Below are 24,017 nucleotides of genomic sequence, written 5' to 3'. Positions count from 1 at the left end.
TACATAAAAATACATAAATAAATAAATCTTTAAAGAAAGAAAACATGATGAACTAAGTTAAAAGAAGGCAGCCAGAGAGGTATTACACATAATATGCATGCTTTTGGGAGGAAAAGCATCCTGTTACAGTCAAGTGTTATCAAACAAACTTGGAAGAATTCAGAGGAAAGTTCTTTCTTCCTTAGCAGATGTCATGCTGAGCAGTGGGAGCACACAGCTTCTGGAGAGGGCTAGATTTTGAATGTGTGTGTGTTTAACATTTTGCCGACAACTTTGCTGACTTGCTTGTTTTCTCTGAAGGTACCATCACTGAATGAAGTCCCCCTTCATTATTTGAAACCTAACAGCTTTGTCAAGTTCCGTTGCATGATTCAGGATATGTTTGACCCTGAGTTTTATATGGGAGTTTATGAAACGGTTAACCAGAACACAAAAGCACGAGTATGTCCTGCTTTCTCTTTGAACCAGTCTATTTATAATTTGTAATGTTAATTATACTTTTATAACTTTGCTTTTGTTTGGGTCATAGGTTCTTCATTTTGGAAAATATAGAGATGTAGCAGAATGTGGGGTATGTATCTTTTACGATAATTTGAAACTTTTTTTAAGCATGATTTTCCACCGAAAAAGAGAATTTATCCTTTTTGGTTGGTCTTCAATATACTTGTCTTGTGTGTGTATGAGTTCTAAAAGATCAGGCAGAGTGTTTTTTATTTGTCTTTGTTTTTTCTGATATAATTTTCTTATTTGTCTTTTAAAGATTTCTGGCAAGATTATAAATGACAGGATTTTTTCCTTAGTAGCTCTAACTAAAAAGTACAGTGTATGACTATTTCTTTAAACGAAAATGAAAGATTAACTTAGACTTCGCACTTTTCAATTAGATATAATTAAATGTTTACTTATTTGTTTGTTTTGTAGGGCAGGGGGCACACACCATGGAGGTGTGTGCATTCGTGTGGGTCCTAGGACTTAAACCCAGGTCATCAGGGTTGACAGAAAGTGCCTTTGCTCACTGAACTATCTTGTCATTCCCTTAATTAAATAGTTAAACTCACCCTGCTTTTCTAGGGGAAGGGTGTGTGTGTGTGTGTGTGTGTGTGTGTGTGTGTGTGTGTTAGTGTTAGAGATTAAAGAAGCATAGGCTTTACCACTGAGCAGTACCTCCAACTTAAAAATACACATTTTTTTTGAGTGAGGTCTCACTGTGTAGCCTGACCGGCTTGACCTGGAATCTGCATCTATTCTGCTTCTACCTCCTAGGTGTTGGAATTATAAAAGTGTTTTATAAGTTGGAAAGCCGATGTAGTGGCTTGTTCTTGTAATCCTAGAACGTGTGCCGTACAGTGCTTCCCAGTATTTGGGAGTATGAGACAGGAGAATCACAAGTTTCATTCCAGCCAGAGCTGCATATGGAGATTCTGTCTTAAAAAAAAGTTTGAAATTAATTCCTTATTATTTACATTAGTATGAGGTAACAACATTTATTAGAGTTTTATAATGTGAAAATGTGTTTTTCTTAACAAAAAAATTAAAAATACTTTTTTGCATATCACAGCCTCAACAAGAACTTGACTTAAGCTCTCCACGATGTACCACTTCGGAAAGACAGACCTTCTACTGTGTCCCAGTGCCTGGGGAATCTTCGTGGGTCAAAGAGATATCCTTTATCTGAACAGCACTATTTGCTGAATGATTCTTTAAAAAAATCAAATTTCAGATTTTATATTTGTATTCTTTTCACCCTGGCGACATTAACTAGGAAAAATGTATTCATATTCATTATGTCTTTAGTAAAACATAAATTTAAGTATTCATCATAGAAAAATATCTAAATTATGATATATCCCATTGTAAAAATAGGTTGAGATAGATTTATAGGTACTTAAATATTATCGTGATAAGAGAAAAGTACATTTTCAAATTAGAATGCATTCTATTTTATTTATATATATATAATTTAATTTATTTTTTTATGTGCACTGGTGTTTTGCCTCCATGTATGTCTATGTGAGGGTGATGTGCAAAATATTGGCACAAGGAAAGGCTATTTAACATTCCTTTTGGTAAGACCTTCCAATGATATCTCTTTATGGGACCAATATTCTTATAAGTTGACAGTAAGAAAGCAGACCTTTACCCAACATGCTCATACAAAGAGATTATGAAAAAACAATCTTTTAAATAAATTACTATCAAAAGCCATGACTTAGGTAATAAAGGCGGCAATGAGATTCCAGGCTGTAAAGAGCCCATTGGCTGAATCATCTTATTTATGGCTCTTAAATCTGTTAACATCTTCCATCTTCTGATTTCTCTTTTATAACAAACATAGGGGAATTCCTTGGGTTGGTAGATTCCTTAATTTGTTGAGCATTTAGCTGTTCTTGTACCAGCTGTTCTGCAACCTGTAATTTTTCTTTTTTTGTAGGTCAATTGATCTACCCATACAGGCTTGTCTATCAGGCATTTTAAAGGTTTGGCAGTTGGTACCTTTGAAAGACCAACACCTGTTGTGTCCTGCTTATGGACAACCTGGACATTCTGTGACTGCTCTCAATAATACCTTTTAATATTTTTTTTCAGAAGCATTCTTTATTTTATAGTTCGTTTCTGAGACTGGAGGAATGTTAATCTGTGAGGGTGTCAGAAGCCCTGGAACTGGAGTTTCAGACAGGTGTGAGCTGTCGTGTGGGTTCTGGAAACTGAACCCAGGTCCTCTAGAAGAGCAGTCTGTTTTTGTCTGCTGAGCCATATCCAGCCCTGCATTCTAATTTTTTTAAAGATTAGTTTTTAAAGTTCTGCGTGTGTGTCCTTCGAGGTTTATGGGCACTGTATACTCACAGAAGCTCATAAGGAAACTGAAAAAGGGTTTTCATACCCTTTTGAACTTCTAGGTGGTTATCTGAGTGTTGGGAACAGAGCCTAGGTTCTCTGCAAGAGCAGCCAATGTGCTTAACCACTGAACCATCTCTCCAGCCCCAGTAAACTGAGCCTTGGATTACACATTTCAGTCATTTAGTTAAAACTGTTGGGTGTTTGGGGGGTGGTTTTTTGTTTTGTTTTGGTAGTGTTTGTGTTTTGATGCAAGGTCATATACAGCTCAGGTGCTGGCCTTCAGCTCCTGATCTTCCTCCAGCTGCTGGGATTACATGCACCTCCCAGCCTGGCCAAATTTTGACCTTTTCATAAGTGGTCCCTGTCCCCTTTAATGCACATGGGTTCTCTAGTTTTGCTTTTTTCATCTTCAGTGATGTACTTTCTTTTTCTTGCCCTGTTCTCTGTTGCCGGGAGTTTGTCAGATGCCCTCTAAATGATCTCTGATTTCTGTCTCCTTTGATTCCTGCCCTTTCCTTCAATCTTATTTTATCTGGGTTTAGCTTTTCTATCTTTCCTGTTTTAACAGAGCTGAGGGTTGAGCCCAGCCCCGTTTGTATGCTAGGTAAACACTCTGCCTCTTACCTACATCTTCAGCCCCAGAGTTTGTTTATTTGTTTGTTTGTTTGTTTGTGTGAGATACTAAGTTATTGATCTCAGATTTCCTAATATTGGCAGTTAATACTCATAAATTCCTTTTTAATAGTAGAACAGTAACTCCCTCTGTAATCACCACTTTGGTTTCTAATCTTTTTTTGTGATCTCTGATTGTCTCAACACTGCCATTCTGTAGTTTCCCTCCCTTTGTGTTATCATCTTGTATTTCATTTTACATAAACTTATTTGTATTTATTTATTTGTTTATATGTGTTATTTTGCTGTTGTTTGACTGAATGTATGTGTGTGCCAAGGGTGTGCCTGGTGCCCTTTGGGGCTAGAAGAGAAGGTTAGATCCCCTGAGACTGGAGCAGCTATGGATGCTGAGGATGGAATGAAGACCTTCTGGAAGTCAATGCCCTTACCCACTGATCCATCTTTCCAGTTCTATTTTTATCTATTAATTAATAGCTAATTTAAAGATATGTCTAGAAGAGAGCATTGGCTACCCTGGAGCTGGAGTTACAGATAGTTGTGAGTCATCTGGTGGGCTTGTTAGGGACTGAACTCTGGCCTTCTGTTAAAAATGTGGTAGGTAGGTGCTCTTAACTGCTGAGCCACCTCTCCAGCCCTTGTTTGTTTTACTATCACTGTCTTCTGTATACACTGAGAGAAAAAAAAACAAACTTCATTATTTATACTTGTGAACATAGTCACTATCTCCAGTTCTCTTTTGTTGTTTGTGGTTTGTGTGAAATTATTTTCCTTAGATTTTTCCCCCCTTTTAAAAGAACAGGTCTTAGGGCGGTGAATTCCTTCATGAAAGTTCAGCTGAAAGTTTCTTCAACATTTTTGAATGACGTTTTTACTAGGTGTAAAGTTCTTGATTGGCACATATTTCTCTTTGCTAGTGTTTTAATGATACAGTGCCATTGTCTCTTAGCTCCATTCTTTTTTGATGAAAGGTTACCTATCGTTCTTATTATTCCTCTTACATAATATGTCTTTTGTACTCTACTTGCTGCTTCTAAAGTACTCTTTCTCTTTTGTTCAGCCTTTACTATGGTGTGCCTGGGTGTGGATTTTTGGGTTGGGGCATGGTCCCCTGCCCTTCTTTTCTTAAATGTGAGTTTCTTTTATTTTTGGTTGGTTTTGGTATTTCGAGACATTTTTGGGGTTTCTCTGTAGCCTTGGCTGTCCTGGACTAGCTTTGTAGACTATCCTGGCCTTGAATTCACAGAGATCTACCTGGTTCTGCCTCCCTGAGTGCTGGGATTAAAGGAACACGCCACAATGCTCAGTTCAGAATGTGCTTTTCTTAATTGAGTTTTATTGAACCTCCTAGTTGTGGATTTTTCAGAAACAATTTTAGTCATTTCTTCAAGTACTTGTTTTGTCCCAGTGTCAATATGTAAAACACAGAACGGGCTGTGGGAATGTATGTGTCCCTGCTGGGCTTTGCCGCTGCCTGGTAATGTAAGCTTTGGGGAGGTAAGCCTTTCATTGACTGAGCTGTCTTGCAGCCCTTTTGTGGAATGTCAGTCACATCAATCCCCCCTTGAGTACCCCCCAAAAACTAGAGTTTTGTTTTGTTTTGGGTATTTGGTGTTTTCCCCCTCGTGCTCTAGTTGAATTGTTAATGTTAACTTGTGTTCAAATTCACTGAGTTTCTTTTCTCCATCTCCAAATTAAATCTCCAAATTTGTTTGTGTGTGTTTCTGGGTGGTTTGGGATGGGGACAGGGTCAGAAGAGGTAGTCTGTGTTTTTGTTGTTGTTTCTCTCATTTTATATCTTTTATTTTCCCATCTAATTTTCCATCTGTTTCTTTTAGTGTTTCTATTTCTCTGAATATTCCTCATCTATTTACTTACTCATCTTTGTTTTTGAGACAGTGTTTCATGTAGCCTAGGCTGGGCTTGAATTTGGCTTATCTCCCAGGATGACACTGAATTTCTGATGGTCCTGCCTCCACCTTCTGAGTGCTGGGATTACAAGTGTGTACCCACACACCTGGTTTATGATATGCCAGGGATTAACTCAGGGCTTTATGAATGCGAGGCCACCGAGCCACATCTCCAGCTCCGTCCTTTAACACTGTGAGTTAACTTTGTTTTTTAACTCTCTACCTGGTAATTCCAGAGTCTGTTATCTCAGAGTTTGTTAGTATTGATTTTAAAATCTGATAATAGGTCAGATTTTTCTGTTTTCTCACTTAACTACTGTTTTGTTATTTGCTGAAAAACCACATTGTAGTAAGGAATTGAGTTTCCTGTCTTGAGAAGGGTTGAGTTTGGGTTTGGCAGGATCACTTCGATCTTGTCAGGGAGTAGTTTGGATATTTATCAAGATTAAATAGTCACTCCTGTTCCCCAAGGCATAACTCCTAAATAACAAGATGGGCTGCAGCCAGCTCTTCATTCCTGGGATGTTCTTCTAGGTCCATGTGAAGCTTGCATGCACAGTCTCCACTCAGCCTCGATGCTAGACCTGAGGGAGTGACAAAACTTGAGTTGTAATCTATGGCTTGGTAATCAGCTAGAGATAAAACTTTGGGGCTCTTCTGTCTACAGCTGGTTCCTTTTAGATGTTCTTTTGCAAATTGCTGCTTCTTCTATAACCCTGACTTATAGGCTTTGTTTTTTCTATCCAGTAAGAGATAAGCCTCCACTCATATTTGCTACAGTTTAGAGGGTCTTCCTGCATCCAGAAGGATGTGGAGTTTTTTTCCAAGGATCATCACTGCTGTTCGTTACAGTTGCTTCATTTGTGTTGTCCAGTTTTGTTGCTGTAGGAATGGCCCCCATAGTCTGGTGTTTGAAGGCTTGGCCCATATGGAGTGGCACTATTAGGAGTGTGGCCTTGCTGGAGAAAGTGTGTCACTGTGGGAGTTGCTTTGAGGTTTCGTATGCTCAATCTATGCCCAGTGTTATTTTCAGTCCTCTTCTGCTGCCTGTGGATAAAGATGTAGAACTCTTGGCTCCTTCTCCAGCACCATGTCTGCCTGCACGCTGCCATGCTTCCCACCATGAGAGGTCCATGATGATAATGGACTGAACCTCTGAAACTGTAAGCCAGCCTCAATTTTGTTTTCCTTTACAAGAGTTGCTTTCGTCATGGTGTCTCTTCACATCAGTAAAATCCTAACTAATACAGTAACCAAAACTGGAAATTAGCCTTCTTTCAAAAATATTGTTAGAGATAGAGACGACTCAGCTATTAAGAACACTGGCTGCCTTGCATAGGACCTGGGTTTGGTTACCAGTATCCAAGTAGCTGTTCAGAATGGTCTGCAATTCCAGGAAATCCGACACCCTTTTCTGACCCCAAGGGCAATAGCATGCATGTGGTGCACAAACATACTTGTAGGCAAAACATTCATAAACGTAAAATAAAACAAATAAATCTTAAAATACTTATTTTTAACTGAATTGTCAAATTGATGGTGTTTATGACCATCCTAATTGAGGATAATCTAGTTCGGGGTGATTTTTTTCTTAACCTTTTATTTAACGCCTATGTCAGTGCAAACCAAGCTCGAGTCAGTCCCTCAACTTCCTATACTCCCAGTCGGCACAAGAGGAGTTATGAAGATGATGAAGATATGGATTTACAGCCCAGTAAACAGAAAGACCAACATGCAGGTGCCCGGCAAGCAGGTAATGGGCACCCTCAGCTTCCTCCTGGTGTCTAGATTTGTCTTGAGGATTGTTGTAGATTTGGAAACTGGTATGGTATGAAAACCTCGTTTCATGTTCATCATAAATGGACGGTGTTGGTTGGGGTGAAGCTTAGAAGTAGAGCTTCGGCCCTGAAGGTGTGAGGCTCTGGGACGGCCGTGACACTTTTGAGCATCTTTGCAAAGTTGCTTTGAATGGTTCCCTTTAGTCTTTGACTGGGAAAAGATCTTTTTCGTCTTCATAATTGATAATTGTTGTCTTACTTTTTCTTTCTTTTATTATTATTTTTGTTTGTTTTGTTTTGTTTGGTATTTCGAGACAGGGTTTCCCTGTGTAGTCCTGGCTGTCTGGACTCAATTTGTAGACCAGGCTGGCCTTGAACTCTGAGATCTGACTCCCCCACCCTCCTGAGTCCTAGGATTAAAGGCATGCGCCACCATGCCTATTCATTGTCCTGGCTCTTGAACAATAGGAAAGCATATCGGATTTTACCCTAAAAATGACTTATCTGAAAACATCCTTTTTCTTTCGGAATTGTGGTATTTTTGTTGAATTCTCTAAGACCAGGAATATCAAAGAAAAAAAATGCAAAATGGCAGGTGAGTTTGTATTTCATTTGTTGAGTACAGCTAATGTTTTTTTTCAAGATAGGATTTCTCTGTGTAGCCCTGGCTATTCTAGAACTCCTTTTGTAGTCCAGTCTAGCTTCAAACTCAGAGATCTACTGCAAGCCTCTGCTTCCCAAGTGCTGGGGCTATAGGGGTGCGTCGTATTGATTGGATATGGTTTTTGTAGCCCTAGATAAAGGGTGCAACTACACATGTCAGTGGGGGTAAGTAAGGAAAGCTCTTTACAGATTGTTGTTAGGGATTGTGCTGGTAAACTGGTGGTTGTAGGTTCTGCTTCAGTAACCTTGTCTTCACCAGCGCTGAGCAATTAACTGGGTTTCCAGTATAGAGCTGTTAGTTACTGCTCAGGTGTGTGTGCCACCATGGCATTCTTAGGGTTATTGTATTAGGGTTCTTCCATGGTGTCATAGCTCAGTAAGAAGAAATTAACTTTTAAAAGTACTTACATGAGTTGGGCATCATGACTTAACATCTGAAATCCTAATTCCAAGCAGATTAAGACAGTAGGGTGACTTAGAGTTCAGTGCCAGCCTGTACTACAGAGTGAGACCCTGTCTTAAAAAGCAATAATAAAATAAAAAGAAACAAAATACTTTAATTACGTGTGATAGAGTAGTTTGTTGCCATTTCATAATAAGAAAGGAATTAAATACTTTTAGGTGTGTATCTGTCTTTGTTCTGGTATAAGTCAAACAGTATTATTGAAACTGGACATTGGCCTTTTCAAACTCACAAACATGATTTATGTCAGACTTGAAAAGCACTTTTGGAATGTTCTTTTCTTTGGGCTTTGAAGTGACTGCATGCACTGCTGTTTGAGTTTAGGGGGCCTCGGTGGCCTTCACTGGTGCGGAGAGCCAAAACGCTTAGAAACTGAAGCTTCCACTGGGCAGCAGCTGAACTCCTTGAACCTCTCTTCCCCATTCGATCTGAACTTCCCTCTGCCAGGAGAGAAGGGCCCTGCCTGCCTCGTTAAGGTACGGCCTTTCCTAGCTCTATCTACAAATGTTACTATCTCAGAAATGAGGCATTAGAAAAGCCTCAGCTTGTGCCACTATAACAAATCATTCCAGATTTAAACATTTACAACAATAAAAGTTCTTTTTACAGGTTTAGGGCATCTGTCTGCCGTGAGAACTGGATAAATCAGTGTCTGGAGGCTCTAGACTTGGAGGAAGACAGGATGTAGTTGATTTGGTCTTTTTCCTCGTCCAGCTTTGCGAGGATACCTTGGCTGTGGCTTCTCCATGTTTAGACAGCAGTGCTGCATCTTTCTGACCATATTTTCTTATGGTCACATTTCCATCAGAATAGGTTCTCTCTTTTGACACTGAAACCCACTTAGATGATCCAGGGTGTTACCGTCTCGGGGTCTTTATGCACACTTGCAAGTTACTTTTGCATGTGAGATAGCATACCTAGCATGCCAGTGGTTGGGCTGTAAGCATCTGTGGGTCCCCCTTATTTTGGTTACCACAACATTCTTAAAGAATTGCCCAATATGGAGCCTAGTGTGATGGTATATGCCTGTAATACAAGTGCTTAGGGAATAGAGGCAGAAGGGTAGAGAATTCAAATCCAGCCTGAGCTACATAGTGAGACCCCATGTCTTTATTGGGGTTACTATTTCTGTGATGGAACACCATGACCAAAAGCAAGTTGGGAAGGAAAGTGTTTATTAAGCTGACACATCCACATTAGTTCATCATCAAAGGAGGATGGGATAGGAATTTAAGTGAGGCAGGAGCTGATGGGGAAGGGTGCTGCTTACTAGCTTGCTCCATGGCTTGCTCAGCCTCCTTTCATGTAGAACCCAGGACCACCAGCCCAGGGGATGGCCCAACCCACAATAGGCTGAGCCCCCTCACATCAATCACTTAATAAGAAAATGTTCTACACACTTGCCTACAGCCCAGTCTTGAGAAAGTTTTCCAATTGAGGCATCCATTTCACTAAAGACTCTAGCTTGTGTCAAGTTGACATAAAACTAACAAGTACACCCTGTTTCACAAAAAAGCCAAAAGGGGAAAAGTTATAGTCAGAAGCGGAACAACTTTTAAATTCATATCTCCTTCCTTCCTATATCATTCCTAACTTGATAATATTTTAATTCTGCTATTTTACCTTTCTTTTCAAAACCCAACTCTCACTTGTATTTAAAATAAAATATTGAGTGTGCTACCACATGCCCATAATCCCACCATTCTAGAGGCTGAGATAGGAAGATCAAGAATTCAAGGCTAGCCTGAGCCAAAGTAGTGTGATCCTGATGCAAAATAATAAATTAAACTGATTGTAGGGTCTTGTACCAGCAATCCCAGTACTTTAGAGGCAGAAGCCTGAGGTTTGTTTTGAGTCCAAGGTCAATGTGAGCCACAGCAAGTTTCAGTCCAGCCAGGCCGGCTCTGTAGACCTGTAGCTGACTCTGGTTTAGCTTTAGACTCACCACCAGCCTTCATGGGCATGTGGTTCACATGCTTGCTGATTTAGCTTTCTGACGGGCAAGGACCTGGCTGCTCTTGGTTATGACATTCAGGGTTAACCTGATTTCTGTGTTGTCATTAGGTCTATGAAGATTGGGATTGCTTCAAAGTCAATGATGTTCTTGAGTTATACGGTGTGCTATCTGTGGATCCTGTCCTGAGCATACTGAGTAACGAAGAAAGGTGAGCCTGTTTGCTAGGTTTGTCTTCATGTTTCACTGGATACACTTTTAGAAGAGTGGCGGATAGTCACAAGGAACTTCCTTCCTGTCTTCAGGCTTGCCAGTTCCTACTGCCCACGCCCCATGTGCTTGTCATTGCTGCTCTTTGTGTACCACCACAACTCTATCCCTACAACCCTTGGTTATGAAAATGTGTCTTGGTGCTGGAGAGGTGGCTCAGAGGTTAAGAGCACCGGCTGCTCTTCCAGAGGTCCTGAGTTCAATTCCCAGCAACCACATGGTGGCTCACGACCATCTTTAATGAGATCTGGTGCCCTCTTCTGACATGCAGATGTACATGTATAAGTAATAAATAAATAAATCTTAAAAAAAAAAAAAGAAAGAAAGAAAATGTGTCTTGCTAAATAAGCCAGTCTGCATCAGTTTTCCTAGTGCTGTGCCACTGGTGCCTGAGAGTCAGTATTGATCAGATGGCTAAGGTGGTGTCTCCTTCCTGTTGTTAGTGTTTTCCACCTTGTCATTAATAATTTGGAAGATACTTTTATGTGAATGTCTGGCATCTCAGCTTCGGTTGATTTGTGTTGTGTCTCTCAAAGGCTCTTCATCAACTTTGTCTCTGTTGCAATAGCCATTTTGTTTGTTTGTTTTCGAGTCAGGGTTTCTCTGTGCAGCCTTGGCTGTCCTGGACTCAATTTGTAGACCAGGCTGGCCTTGAACTCACAGAGATCCGCCTGCTTCTGCCTCCCTGAGTGCTGGGATTACAGGCATGCGCCACCACACCTGGCTACAGTAGCCATTTTCCACTGTGTCCCTTTTACAGTTGTTATTCAAGTAATTTCCTTATGTCAGTATGGACCAATGGAGTCTCATTTTAGTCAATAGCAGTATGTCATTGAGACTCAGATTTTCCCTCAGCTAGTAGGAGCCACAATGAGCAAATTGTAGGTCCTTAAGATGATCTCACCATTTTTAGTATTTATTTTCTGTCACATTGAACAACTTGGATTTTGTATGTACCAGCTTATTATTGTCTAGTTTTTTTCAAGGAGCACATTTTCTGCTGGTGAGGAATTTTATGTAAGTCAAGAGTAAATACTAAGCCCGGTGCAGTGGCCTGTAATCCCAGCACTCAGGGAAGCAGAAGCAGGCGGATCTCTGTGAGTTCAAGGCTAGCCTGGTCTACAAAACAAGTCCAGGACGGCCAAGGCTACACAGAGAAACCGTGTCTCGAAAACCAAAAAATAAAGAGTAAATACCAATACTGGATTGGTTCATTTTTGGATCCTAGTGATAGACAGAGGAGACTATTAGCTCTCTGTCCTTATACAGGTCATCCACTTACAAGGAGAGTCAGTGTATGGCTCACAGTTGAGGAGTTTCTGTAACACACACTGGGTCCTTTTGCCCCATATGCAGGTAGAGTATCGTAGGAAGCGTGGCCAAGAAGGATTTGAAAGATAGAGAAGAAAATCCCAGTTCAGTAATCCCCCATGAATGTGCTCCTCCACTTCTACTCCTCTCTGCTTCTTCAAAATTGTGTCATCTCCTGCACATGATCCCATTGGTCAGTTAGTTGTTGACCCTAATGCCTGTCCTGTGGGGTCCTGTGCAGAAAGTCTTTTCCTGAGCCTGTAAGTTCAACAGTGTCTTGATTCATTTGGAGCTGTTTTGTGTAGGATAACAGATAATGATCCTTCCGTCTCCCCTGTATCCCCATTTTAAAATTTGAAAACTTATTTCTATAATTTTTTATGAAAAACTGAATTTTCTGTGCATAGCCGTACCCACACATAATCTCAGCACTTGAAAACCTGAGACAGAAATCTGGATTAGTCTGGGCTGTGAAATGTAGCAAGACAATGTCTAAGAAGAGGCGGTCTCATTCAGCACAGGCTCTCATTGTACTCGGCTCCCTTCTGCAGTTGTACACCATTGCCCTCGGGATGTTGTGCTCTGCTCCGCAGTGTGCCCAGAAGGGACTTAGTGCACTGCAGAGGAGCCTCGACATCACAACTTGAGTCTTTCTTATGGGTTTGTTTTCGTTTTTTTGTCTTTTTGTGAGCACCAGGCTGGCCTTGTGTCGATTCTCCTGCCTCTGCGTGCCAGGATTACAGGTACACACCAGCATGCAGTGCTCCTTTGTTTCAGACTGCTGCCCTCCCTAGTGGCCAGGATGCCCCTTCTGTCCATTTTGATTCTGGTGTTCATTCCATGTAAGTTTATTGTGTGGTTACATTTCACTTCTCAGGGCTGGAGAGATGGCTTAGAGGTTAAGAACACTGGTTGTTTCTCCAAAGGTCCTGAGTTCTATCCCCAGCAACCACATGGTGATTCATAACCATCTATAGTGAGATCTGGTATCCTCTTCTGACATTTCACTCCTCAGCTTTTTTGCATCCCTACAGAACTAGAAGGACTATGCATCCCAAAAATGCCCAGGAATACCTTGGTGTGTTTCCATCCCTGCTTTTTTGGTCCCACTCTGCTGGGAACCAGCTTTCTAGTGTCTGGCTGTCCCTCCTATATTTATCCTTTGGGAAGACATAGAGCCACATGCATATCTCATCACCGCTCTCTTTCTGTGATAGCTTGGTAGAATTGTGCGTTTCTGTACTCTCACCTAACAAGTTGCAGGCCCCAGCTATCGTTCCGTCTTTCCTTTTGCCGAAGGGAAGACCAACAGCAGTACACCTCAAGCGGGCTTGCTGGGTGCCGTGTGGTTCTCTCCACAGCAAGAACTTAATGGTTTTCATACTTTAAAATATTGGAAAAAGCCGGACATGGAGTGACGAGCCTTAAGTCTCAGATCTCTGGGGGTCACAGCCAGGCATACCTCTGTGAGTTCAAGGCCAGTCTGGTTCTACATAGTGAGTTCTGGGACAGTCAGGACTACATAGTGAGACCCTGTCTGAAAAAAAAAAAAAAGGAAAGAAAATGAAATAAAGAACACCAGCAACACAAAAATGTTGGCAAATGATTTTTCTTGTTTTCAAGACAGGGTCTCACTATGTAGCCATGGCTGGCCTAGAATTTGTTCTGTAGACAAGTCTGGCCTAGAACTCACAGGCATCCTCCTGCTTCTGACTCCTGGGTGCTAGGATTTTAAAGTTGTGCACTGCCACACCCAGCAAGTTTCTTTTTAGGTTGCTTGATTCCTGAGGCCTCTTGGTTCAGAGGGAAAGAACACAGATGGGAGCAGACTTTGGAATAGATCTGTGAACTTGTGAGATCTGACAGAGTTTGTATGAATAGTGTTGGCCATTGTGCAGAGTGTAGTTGAAGACTTCACACATTTTAGTCATTTGTTCAGTGACTGCAGAGTATCATGTTTGAACTGATCAGCCAACCTGAATGCTCACACACTTTTAATCACTTGCTCGCACTTTCAAGAGACGTGGAGCATCATATAAGAATAAATTTTAGCAAAGACCATTAGCAAGATAGAGGTGAATGGTTGTCCACACTAAACAATAAGTACACATGGCTTTGGAGAAAAGGATCTCAGTACTGCGATGGGCTGAAAGAAGGATCACCTGCTTTGAAATGGCCTTGTGAATGACGTCCTCTGTCATGTACACAGCACTTTTAACTCACCAAGTTAAACAGTGGTCTTGGGCAGTAGAATAAACCCAGTCTACTGGCAGTTTTGAGTGATAAAAACATTTTAGACTGAGGGACCACACTTGGCCACCGGGGGATGGAGAATTCCTTGAGTAGGATTGACATCTCTAAACCCGCATATCCTTCTCTCCACAGGGATGCCTCTGCACTGCTGGACCCCATGGAGTGCACAGACATGGCAGAAGAGCAAAGGGTGCATAGTCCTCCAACTTCGCTAGTGCCAAGAATTCATGTGATTTTAGCCCATAAGCTGCAGCACACCAACCCATTGTTACCCACTTGCCTTAACAAGGAGGAGAGCAGGACCTGTCAGTGTAAGTGTTGGAACCTGGGAATGGTGGCTTCACCTCAGTGTGGGCCATAGTCCCCGCCAGCAGAGTGAGTTTGCTAGTAATGTCTGTGGCTTTGCCCATTTCTTCTTCCATTAATTCTTGTCATTGAGATGAGAACTAAACAGCAATGAAGGGTATAAGTTGTTTTTGTCCTAATATTGACATCACCTTTTAATTAAATATTTATTTATGGGGTAGGGTAGGACATGGATGTGTCAGGGCACATGTGATGTAAGAGAAAACTTAAAGGGGTCACCTCTCCTTCCACCGTGTGGATTCTGGTATAAACTTATGTCTGAGCCGTCTTGCCCCACCCTAATATTGACATCATTTGTAAGCCGCCATTACAAGTTCTCACTCATTGCCTCCAGAATTGTAGCATTCCTTCCTGTTCTTGCACTGAGGTGCTGCTGCAGAGCTGCTGTATACACGCTCTCATTTGCCCTTCCTTCCTCCTGCAGTTGTGTCCAATTTCATGTCTGAGTTGTCTCCAGTCAGAGCCGAGCTGCTTGGATTCCTCACCCACGCGCTCTTGGGAGATAGTTTGGCTGCCGAATACCTTATATTGCATCTCATCTCTACAGTGTAAGCGCCGTGTTCTTCCTGGGAACTGAAGTGTGGGGAGGAGGAAGGGAGCAGCTGTGATGTTTGTTTTACTGTATCAGCTTCATCTTCAGGTGGAATTTTTACAAATGTTGCACCAAATACAGATTCCTTTTTTTGGCTTTTCTTAATGTCACTTAAAGTATTTTGATTACATCCTGTTAGTAAACGTTAGAGCCAGGATCAGACAGAGGACATGACTGATGAGGATTTAGCGATTTCATTTTTTTTGCATTTTTTAAAAATATTTTTTGTAGATGAAGCCAAGTCTTCTTGTGCATTCAAGACATGTGTTTATCACCAAGTCTCCTTCCACACCCCTGCTTGTGTGTGTGTATGCACACCTCTCCAGGTTCTGCTTGTCAAAGTAGTGATGCCTCTTTGTGTACAGTTACTTTGTACATTGACTTTAGTGTCTCAGCCCTTTTTTAGTTTGTTTTTTTGTTGTTGTTGTTTCTCTGTGTAGCTCTGGCTGTCCTCGATTCACAGAGCTCCACCTGCCCCTGCCTTCCTAGTGCTGGGATCACAGGTGTGCGCCACCACTGCCTGACCAGTGCCTAAGCCTTTGACACCACCGTATTGGGTTGTTTGGTTTGGTTTGGCTTAGGTTTTGGTTTTGTTTTGAGCTTGGTTTTCATTGTTGTTTTTTTGTTGTTGTTTTAGGTTTTTGTTTGTTTGTTTGTTTTTTGAGACAGGATTTCTCTGTGTAGCCCTGGCTATGCCAGAACTTAACTCTGTAGACCAGGCTGTTTTCCAACTCAGAGATCCACCTGCCTCTGCCCCTTGAGTGCTAGGCCACCGCTGCCTGGCAGTTCTTGTTTGTTTTTTATGGTTTTTTCTTATAAAAGTAATATGTCTTTAAAACAGGAAGAAAATTATACGTCACACATGAGAGAAAATCCTTCCTTTTTAATATTTGGCATGTGTTAATGTCCATGTGTTGGATTTATTAATATGGGCCCAGCAGTTGTGGCTGAAGCCCAGTTCTTCTTACCTTAACGTTTTACATTTAATGTTCACTCCACTTTTTTTTTTAATAGGGTATCACTGTGTAGTCCTGGCCTGGAACTCATAGAGATCCCTTGGCTTCTGTTTTCCGAGTGCTGGTATTAAGGGTATGCCGCCGCACTCTGCGCTTTCTAATGACTCTACATTACTTTATGATAAACTTGGGCCATACTGACCATTTCCCAAAATGTTAGATTTTTGTACTTTTTAAGAAAGTAAATACAGCAATCATTTTCCATTGTAAATCTTTCTCCTGGTGGCATCTACGATAGTATGTAATGCTTGTGCTCACATCAGAGTTCTGTCATTGCTTGTCTGGACATCTCTAATGGAAAAGCAGAAATTCTGGAAGTCTGAAGTGCCTGAGCCACAGACATGCTTAAGTCAAACTGAAAAGAGGAGTCACCAACTCATAGCAGGCATGCCTAGCCAGTGAGGTCTGAAATGTTCTGCAGTATGAAGCACTTTGGATTTTGGATGAGGGGTACTCTGCCTGTACTTCAGAATGGCTTTTATTTAGCCGCTGTTGTTTTGATAGATGAAATGGCTAATGTTCTGGAAAAAAAAATTATTTTAATTTATTTTTATTTTGTATGTATGGCTGTTTTGCCTGCATATCTGTGTATGCAGTGCCTTTGGAAACCAGAAGACAGTATTTTATTCTCCCTGGAAGTGGCTTTTCAGATAGCTGTGAGCTATCCTGTGGGTCTGGGAACTGAACCCTGGGCCCTATGGAAGAGCAGCCAGTGTTCTAACCACTGAGCTGCCTCTTCCTGTTTCTGCAAAGTTTGTAATGATTATGACTCTGTCTTTCCTTTGGTTTTGTTTTTTCTCTTCCCTTTTCTAGATATACAAGAAGAGATGTTCTTCCACTGGGAAAATTCACAGTTAACTTGAGTGGTTGCCCACAGAACAGCACCTTCACTGAACACCTATATCGGATCATTCAACACCTTGTTCCAGCGGTAAGATAATATTAGGAAGTCTTAGGAGCACAACAAAATTTAATTATTTTCCACTCACTCAAATACTAACTTTGTGTTCCTGGTGGATTTTATTTACAAGGGACAAGGCCTGCCAATTGACATAATTTTAAATGTGCTTTCAGCATTCACACTGATGGACTCAGCACAAACTTGTAAATCTAAAAAATAGTACAAAGTCAGTGACTCCCTTACAAGTAAGGTCTTAAGTTTCAGTTCAATCCACTGTGTGCATATTAAACCTGAAGTCTAAATAAGCTCTAAATTATATGAGGCCAGTTCTCTCAACTAAGGTGATTAAATGGCCTTTCTCCACGCCCCAGTGCTAGCTGCTGTTTGGAAGTATCTGAATGCACCATTTGTGTGTCAGGATCTTGGGGACAAGGGAATTGCTCTGATGAATTATGTAACTAAAAATGCTGGCCATTTTTCTTGGGGACTTAAAAAGTGGAGGCAGATCCTTCCCTGAACAACCTGTTGTGTCTGCACTGTAGGCCCAGCAGAAGCAGCAGAGTCCTGAGGACTTGGGGCCACTTATTCAATGGGGTATACTTTCACTAATTTTTGATATTAGTGTTAAAACTAAAGACATGTTTAATAATTCATTAGAAAACAGGGTTAAAGCTGACACTGTTGTACATTTCGCCAAGCTCTTGAATGTTTAAATTAATAGGACCCCTAGGTTTTCTGGTCTGTTTCCACATTTGTACCTGTTTCGATCTGGTGTGTTTCTTACCTGAGGTGTAGATACCTATTGGTGGAGTTTGCACATATTCTGTAGTAAAACTTGTTCTGTCTTGAAACACGTGACTTCATTCATAGACCCTGTGATAGAGTCTTAGCAGTTCCTGAAATAGCTTCTCTGTCCTCGTGGAGGTACAAGACCAAGAAAGTAATTGCTGGTGTGTTCTTTAAAAATTGACAGCAGAACAGTGAAACCCTGGAAATGGGGTAGGAGGCAGTGGCAGTGGGCACACACTCATCTGTGTAGTAAGGTCTGAGACTCCTAAACAGTCTGGAGTGGACCTGGTGACTGCCTGGGGCCATGTCCTCCTATAGGAAGGACAGGCAAAAGTCAGTAAGGAGCAGCATGGGTGCAAAAGGGATGCCAGCAGAGGATGGTGTAGTACCAGCAACCAGACACAAGGAGGCACCAGAGACCATCTAGAGAGATCTCAGCTGTGGGTCATGGGAGGGTGACTGGAGGACAGGGCTTAGAGGTGACAGTGTGGAAGGTGCCTTCTTTTCTGATCACTTTTCCTTGTTTTGCTTTTCACTGACCCTGTCTCCTGTGTCATCACTTTTAGCTCACTGGGACCAGCCCTGTCAGTAATAAAACATTCAGCTTTTACTACTTGTTTTATGTGTCTTGCCTATGGTTCCATGGCAGAGTGAGGTTCATCCCCAGCGCATGGCCACTTTTTTTAAGGTTTTAAAATTTTACATATGTGAGCATTTGGCTTTCATGTATATCCATGCAATACACACATGCCTGGTGCCTATGACAGTCAAAACAAGGGCATTGGGTCCCCTGGAACTGGAATTACGGACATGTGTGTGCCACCATATGGGTGCTGGGAATAGAACCCATGTCTTACGCCAGAAGAGGTATTCTTAATAGCTGAATCTCTGCTGCCAGTCACCTTTTTTTGACAAGCCCTTCTGGTATTTCATTTGTATCTGTAAACATTCCTACCCTCCTTTCTAAAAATAATTGAGCCAAAATACAAAATTAATCTAAATTTCAGCTCTATCTCTTCCTTCTTCCTCCGCAGACTTTCAGAAGGCTGAAACATGCATGAGTATAGGGCATCTAGAGCAGACAGAAGGGAGTTGAGTTTGTTGGGGGCTGGAGGCAGGTGAGGGGTCCCTGCTCTGGTCTGGAGTATTGGTAATGAGGTCTGCAGTGTCGTGCTGTGTGTGGTCTGTGATTAGAATAGGGTTTTAATGCACAGGGCCTTTTCTCTTGCCTCAGTGAGTAGGGCCAGCAGTCCTTGTGTTGTACAGCTCCTGTCTCTTACTGAAGTTCAGCTTCTGGGTAGCTGGTGTGTGGAGTGCAGCTGTCTACTCTTTGTATCTCTCTTGGCCTTATCTCTTCAGCGTGCACCATGCCCAGCTACTTAATGCTGGGGACCAAGCGGCCATAAGAGGCATGGATTGTAGTGTGGCCACAGGAAGTTTCTAAGAGTTGAAGACCCATTTTGTCTCTTTAGAAATGTTATTACTCTATGTGAAACACAAGTGTTTTGACTCCAGATGTGTGTGTGTGTGCATTTTTTTTTTAAATAGAGAAGCTTGGATCCTGGCTCATTACAATTTCTGTCTCAGTCTTTTCGTCTACAGATGACTATAGAAAACATGAACCAGTTGAAATTCATTCCCCACAAAGACTATACAGCTAATCGATTGGTCAGCGGCCTCCTCCAGCTGCCCAACAACACTTCTCTGGTCATAGATGAGACTCTTCTAGAGCAAGGGCAGCTGGACACTCCAGGTACGTGTGCGCATTATTCCTGTCCTCTTCCAGCTTGGCTCCATTTATGCATTTGACTAAAGTGTGTACCACAAACTATGTGCACCAGTCGTTTTGTTGTGACATTCTGTTGGTTGCCTATTAGCTCAAGAAAGGATAGAACAGATTTAATGTAACATTTTGTACAACCCATGGAAACTTTCTGGACAATTTTTACAGTTTCTGGGGAAAAAATAGATCATAATGGTTGAACTAACCTCAATTATGGAATCTGTTAAAAAATAACAAGAGCATGCTAGATCATGTCCACATGAAAAGTAGATGAAAAAAATGATAAAGACTGGGAATGTGTGTGTAAGGCACAGAGGGACATAACATCGGGAAAGGTTAGCCAGGGTTGGTGGCACCCATCTGCAATCCTGTCTCTTGGAAAGTAGAGGCAGGAGAACCAGGAGTTCAAGGCCAGGCAGACTTCACCAAACCCTGTCTCAAAAATACATACATTGGGAAAATTCAACAGCCTTACTTTAATGGTTTTCCCGTCTTACCATAACCATGACCTAGGAAGTAATGAACTCATCAGAGTCCTGAGTTGGTAAGTTTTGGCTCCGAGAGAGTTCAGTTGGCCTAATACCATTAGTGGAGCTTATTATCAAGTTAACATTTACTGACCTTCACTTTGTTAATTGCTGGCTCCCTGTGTCCTTTAGTTAAGCAGCAGAAAAACCATGCTTGTGGTTAGGCAGGCTAATTAGCCTAGGCGATTAAAATTACGTCACTGCCAGTAATGGGCTTGCTCTTCCAGGTGTTCATAACATAGCTGCTCTGAGCAACCTAATAACCTGGCAGAAAGTGGATTATGACTTCAGTTACCACCAGATGGAGTTCCCGTGCAATATCAACGTCCTCATCACATCGGAGGGGAGATCGCTGCTTCCGGTATGAGGGCTCATGTGGGGGGAGGTTACGTTGCCCAGGTTACTGCTGTCACCTTGTCCTTTTGTCATTGCCTGAGTGTGTAGGTGCATGCACGGGTGCACATGTATGTCAAGGCCAGGGCTCACCCGCGGGAACCATATACCTCTTGTTTTGAGATGGGGTCTCTTACTGGCTTGGGACTAGCCAAGCAGGCTAGTCTGACTATCCTGCAAGCCCCAGGGATTTACTTGTCTCTGCCCCCTGGGACTAGGATTACAAGGGTACACCAACAAACCCATCATTTTTACATGGATTTAAAGATTTAGTGTAGTCTTCAAGATGCATGATATAGATATATCATTATATATATCTCATTATCCATCACTCAGGGGGTAGATAGATCTCTGTTAGTTGGAGGTCAGCCTTGTCTACAAAGCAAGAGACTGTCTTAAAAAACAAAAAACCAAAAACACATTTTAAGTTTCTAAGTCATACATTTCCTTTTTTTAATGTTTTCTGTGTATGCGTGGTGGTGTGCGTGTGTGTACACTTGCCACCTAAGTGCCCTGGTGCTCATGGAGGGCACAAGAAGACGTTTAGTCCCCGGAACTGGAATTAAGGGTACTGTGAGTCACTACGTAGGTACTAGAATCCAGACCTAGGTCTTCTGCAAAAGCACAGCATGTGCTCTTAACCACTGAGTCAGTTCTTAAAGTGTTACTCATTGATGTGGGTCTGCTCCTGTGTTCATTCATATCCACCGAGGCCAGAATTGGGGGTTTGGATGCTTGGAACTGGAGTTAGATGCAGTGTGTGTGCAGGGATCCAGACTCTGTCCTCTGATAGAATAGTAAGTGCTCTTAGTTGCTGCGCCATTTCTCCAGCCCACAAAGGCATGCATTTTACAGACTGAATCATCTTAGCCCAGCACTGCTTATTATTAATAGGTTACAATTGTTTATGAACTATGGGTTAGCTTGGAGTATAATTAGCCCAGGCCTTTGACATACTTCCTGGCATCATGGTAAGACTCTACCTCAGAAGAGCTGTGAGTCTAGCTCAGTGGTGGAGCCACGTGCCTGTCATATGGAGGACCCTGGATTCCATCCACAGATTACAAAAAAGGAGATTGTAGCTGCTGCGTATTAATAAGGGAATCTGTTACTTTGTTTTAGCTCCATGTAAAAATTTATAACTATCAAGAACCAGCAGATCACGAGATAACCAAAACTACCAGTAGAACATCGTATATCTAAAAATAGAGTAGAAGCTACCTGCTGTGGCAGTGCACGCCTTTAATTCCAGCGCTCAGGAGGCACAAATAGGCCAGTCTCTCAGTTCAGTACCAACCTGGTCGACAGTCAGTTCCAAATACCAACCTGGTCAGTTCCAGGACAGCCAGGACTACTCAGAGAAACCTTGCCTCGAAAACCGAACAGCAGAGAGTGGAAGCTAATTCCCTTTGAAATCTAGACTGCTGGTATTTCTTTTCTTCCCTTGTTCCTTTTCCCCTTGCTAGTTTTGTATGTGTATGGGGGGGGTGCACACTTAAATTCGCATAAAAATTAATTCCCCATTGGGTATGTTGCATGCCTCTAATCCCTATACTATGAAGGCTGAGGCAGGAGAATCTTGAGTTGAAGGGCATGAGTTACATGGTGAATTTGTATTTTTAATGTTTATCTTTCTTCATTCATTATTTGGGGTTTGGGGCACATGTGCACCAGTTTGGTGTGTAGAGGTTGGAGGACAACTTCAGGAAGTTGGTTCTCTCATCCACTATGTGGGTCCTCAGGCTTGGCAGTAGGCATTCTCACTATCTGAGTCATCTCTATCTCAAGTGCTCCTGTACTGAGTTAAGGCTAGCTAATTTACAGAATAGGATCTTTCTTGAGTAAAACAGAATCACATTGCAATGGTTTCCTGTCTCTTACGATCCAGACAGATTGAGTACACCAAGAGTTTAAGAACTATCCCCCTCCTCAAATTGAGTGTTTTCTAATTCCCGTCTAAGCTGAGAGCTGCCATCCCTGAAATGTGGGCTATTGTAGGATCTTGGAAATCAGTTCATTTTCTCTTTCCAGGCAGACTGCCAGATTCACTTACAGCCGCAGCTGACCCCACCCAACATAGAGGAGTACATGAACAGCCTTCTGTCTGCTGTGCTGCCGTCTGTGCTCAACAAGTTCCGTATCTACCTGACTCTGTTGAGATTCCTGGATTACAACATATCCGACGACATAACCAAGGTGCGCTTAGTCACAGCAAGAAATCTTGTTAAGTTTTGGGGTTCATGCAATGTGTCTGAACTGATGTTACCTGTGAGGCAAAGCTGGTGTCTGGCGACTCTTGTCTTCATTATGGTCTTCTGTTTAGGAGAGATTTTGTTCTGTCTTTCTTTGACGTGGCCACCCCTTTTCTTTCTGCATTTGAATTGCTTTGTTTGTGTTTGGTTGGCTTAGTTATTTTCAACACTGGGGATCAAACCAGTCCCTCTTTATATCTGCAGCAAGCACTCTTTCCCACATCTCCAGCCTTGTCAAGTTAGTTTTGGAGCCTTATGATGTACCTTACTCTGTTTCGGATTGACAGACGGCTTAACTACATTAATACATGAAAGTTTGCTCCTTTCCAGTCTATCCTTTGTTCCCTCGTTCATGCAGTTATTTCACAGATTGTATTCTTGTAAGTTGTATATCCACATAATTATCACTTCGTGTAATTGTCTTGCATACCAGAGGGGAAAGGGTTGAACAAGAAAATACAGTTGTTGTTGCTTTTCTCAGTTGTCTGTAGCTTTACTCTGTGGCCTGGGCTGGCCTTACATTTGGAGGGAACATGGGGCTGTAGGCAGACCCACCATGCATGGCTTTACACTGGCCAGCATTTCCCTGTGGCTGCCTTCACCAAGGCTTTCATTCCCACCTGAAGGACCCCGTAGTGTCGCTTGAGGGTGTGTCTCCTCTGATAACTTCAAGCTTTTCCTGGGATTGTCTTTTACCGTTCATTTTTGTTTTATGGTGCTGCCATTAAACCCCCCCTTTTTTTGGAGGGACACACAGGGTCTCACTGTGTGGACCAGCTGCCTCTGCCTCCTAAGTGCTGGGATTAAAGCTCTTACCCCATGGCCAGTCTATTCCTGGCTTTTGGAGTTCTGTCAGCAGTAGTTCCTCTTGAGGAACATACCTCTACGCCCCTGAGTAGATGCCAGTCTGCATTTCTCCTGTCTGTCCTACTGCAGTTTGCTGTGCTTCTTGATAGGCACATTATTTTGACTAATTAGGTATCCTTCAAGTGTTGGGGCCATTGTTTTCCTCAGTTCCTTCCTGCTGCTTTCTGTCTCCCATTGGCCCTCCTCATGCTTGTGTCAGTGCATTTGATGGTAGCTTCAGGTCTTTGAAGCTCTGCTCATTTTCCCTTGTTTTTTCTTTTTTTGTTTCACAGACTAAAAGCCTTTGGTCAACCTGTTAAGAAGTTGGTTAACTGATTTTTGTTCCTGCTCAAGTCTCCTCCACCTAGCAATTATTGATGTTAATTACCTTATGTTTTTATTTATACAATTTCCTGTTTGCTTCTTTTTAAACATTTTTTTGCTTCTTACTGATACTAATTGGTGAGGCACTGTTCACATCT

The 24,017-nt window shown here is 42.0% G+C and overlaps 1 protein-coding gene across 1 annotated transcript in view; it reads left to right on the top strand.

The window, feature by feature from the left end:
* The window catches only part of Mcmbp (minichromosome maintenance complex binding protein), a 42,959-nt gene that overhangs the window by 15,336 nt on the left and 3,606 nt on the right, over window positions 1-24,017 (top strand). The window contains exons 3-14 of the mRNA XM_021655431.2: window positions 301-441; window positions 530-571; window positions 1,559-1,660; window positions 6,987-7,131; window positions 8,607-8,758; window positions 10,347-10,447; window positions 14,203-14,381; window positions 14,861-14,984; window positions 16,858-16,975; window positions 19,322-19,487; window positions 20,272-20,405; window positions 22,469-22,633. Of these exons, the coding sequence (XP_021511106.1) occupies window positions 301-441; window positions 530-571; window positions 1,559-1,660; window positions 6,987-7,131; window positions 8,607-8,758; window positions 10,347-10,447; window positions 14,203-14,381; window positions 14,861-14,984; window positions 16,858-16,975; window positions 19,322-19,487; window positions 20,272-20,405; window positions 22,469-22,633 (1,569 nt within the window). The remainder of the gene's footprint in view (window positions 1-300; window positions 442-529; window positions 572-1,558; window positions 1,661-6,986; window positions 7,132-8,606; window positions 8,759-10,346; window positions 10,448-14,202; window positions 14,382-14,860; window positions 14,985-16,857; window positions 16,976-19,321; window positions 19,488-20,271; window positions 20,406-22,468; window positions 22,634-24,017) is intronic.

The sequence above is a fragment of the Meriones unguiculatus genome, chromosome 1, assembly GCF_030254825.1.
Source record: "Meriones unguiculatus strain TT.TT164.6M chromosome 1, Bangor_MerUng_6.1, whole genome shotgun sequence".
NCBI lineage: Eukaryota > Metazoa > Chordata > Mammalia > Rodentia > Muridae > Meriones > Meriones unguiculatus.
Note: the sequence above shows the minus strand (reverse complement) of the source record. Positions and strands in the feature narration are given on the sequence as shown.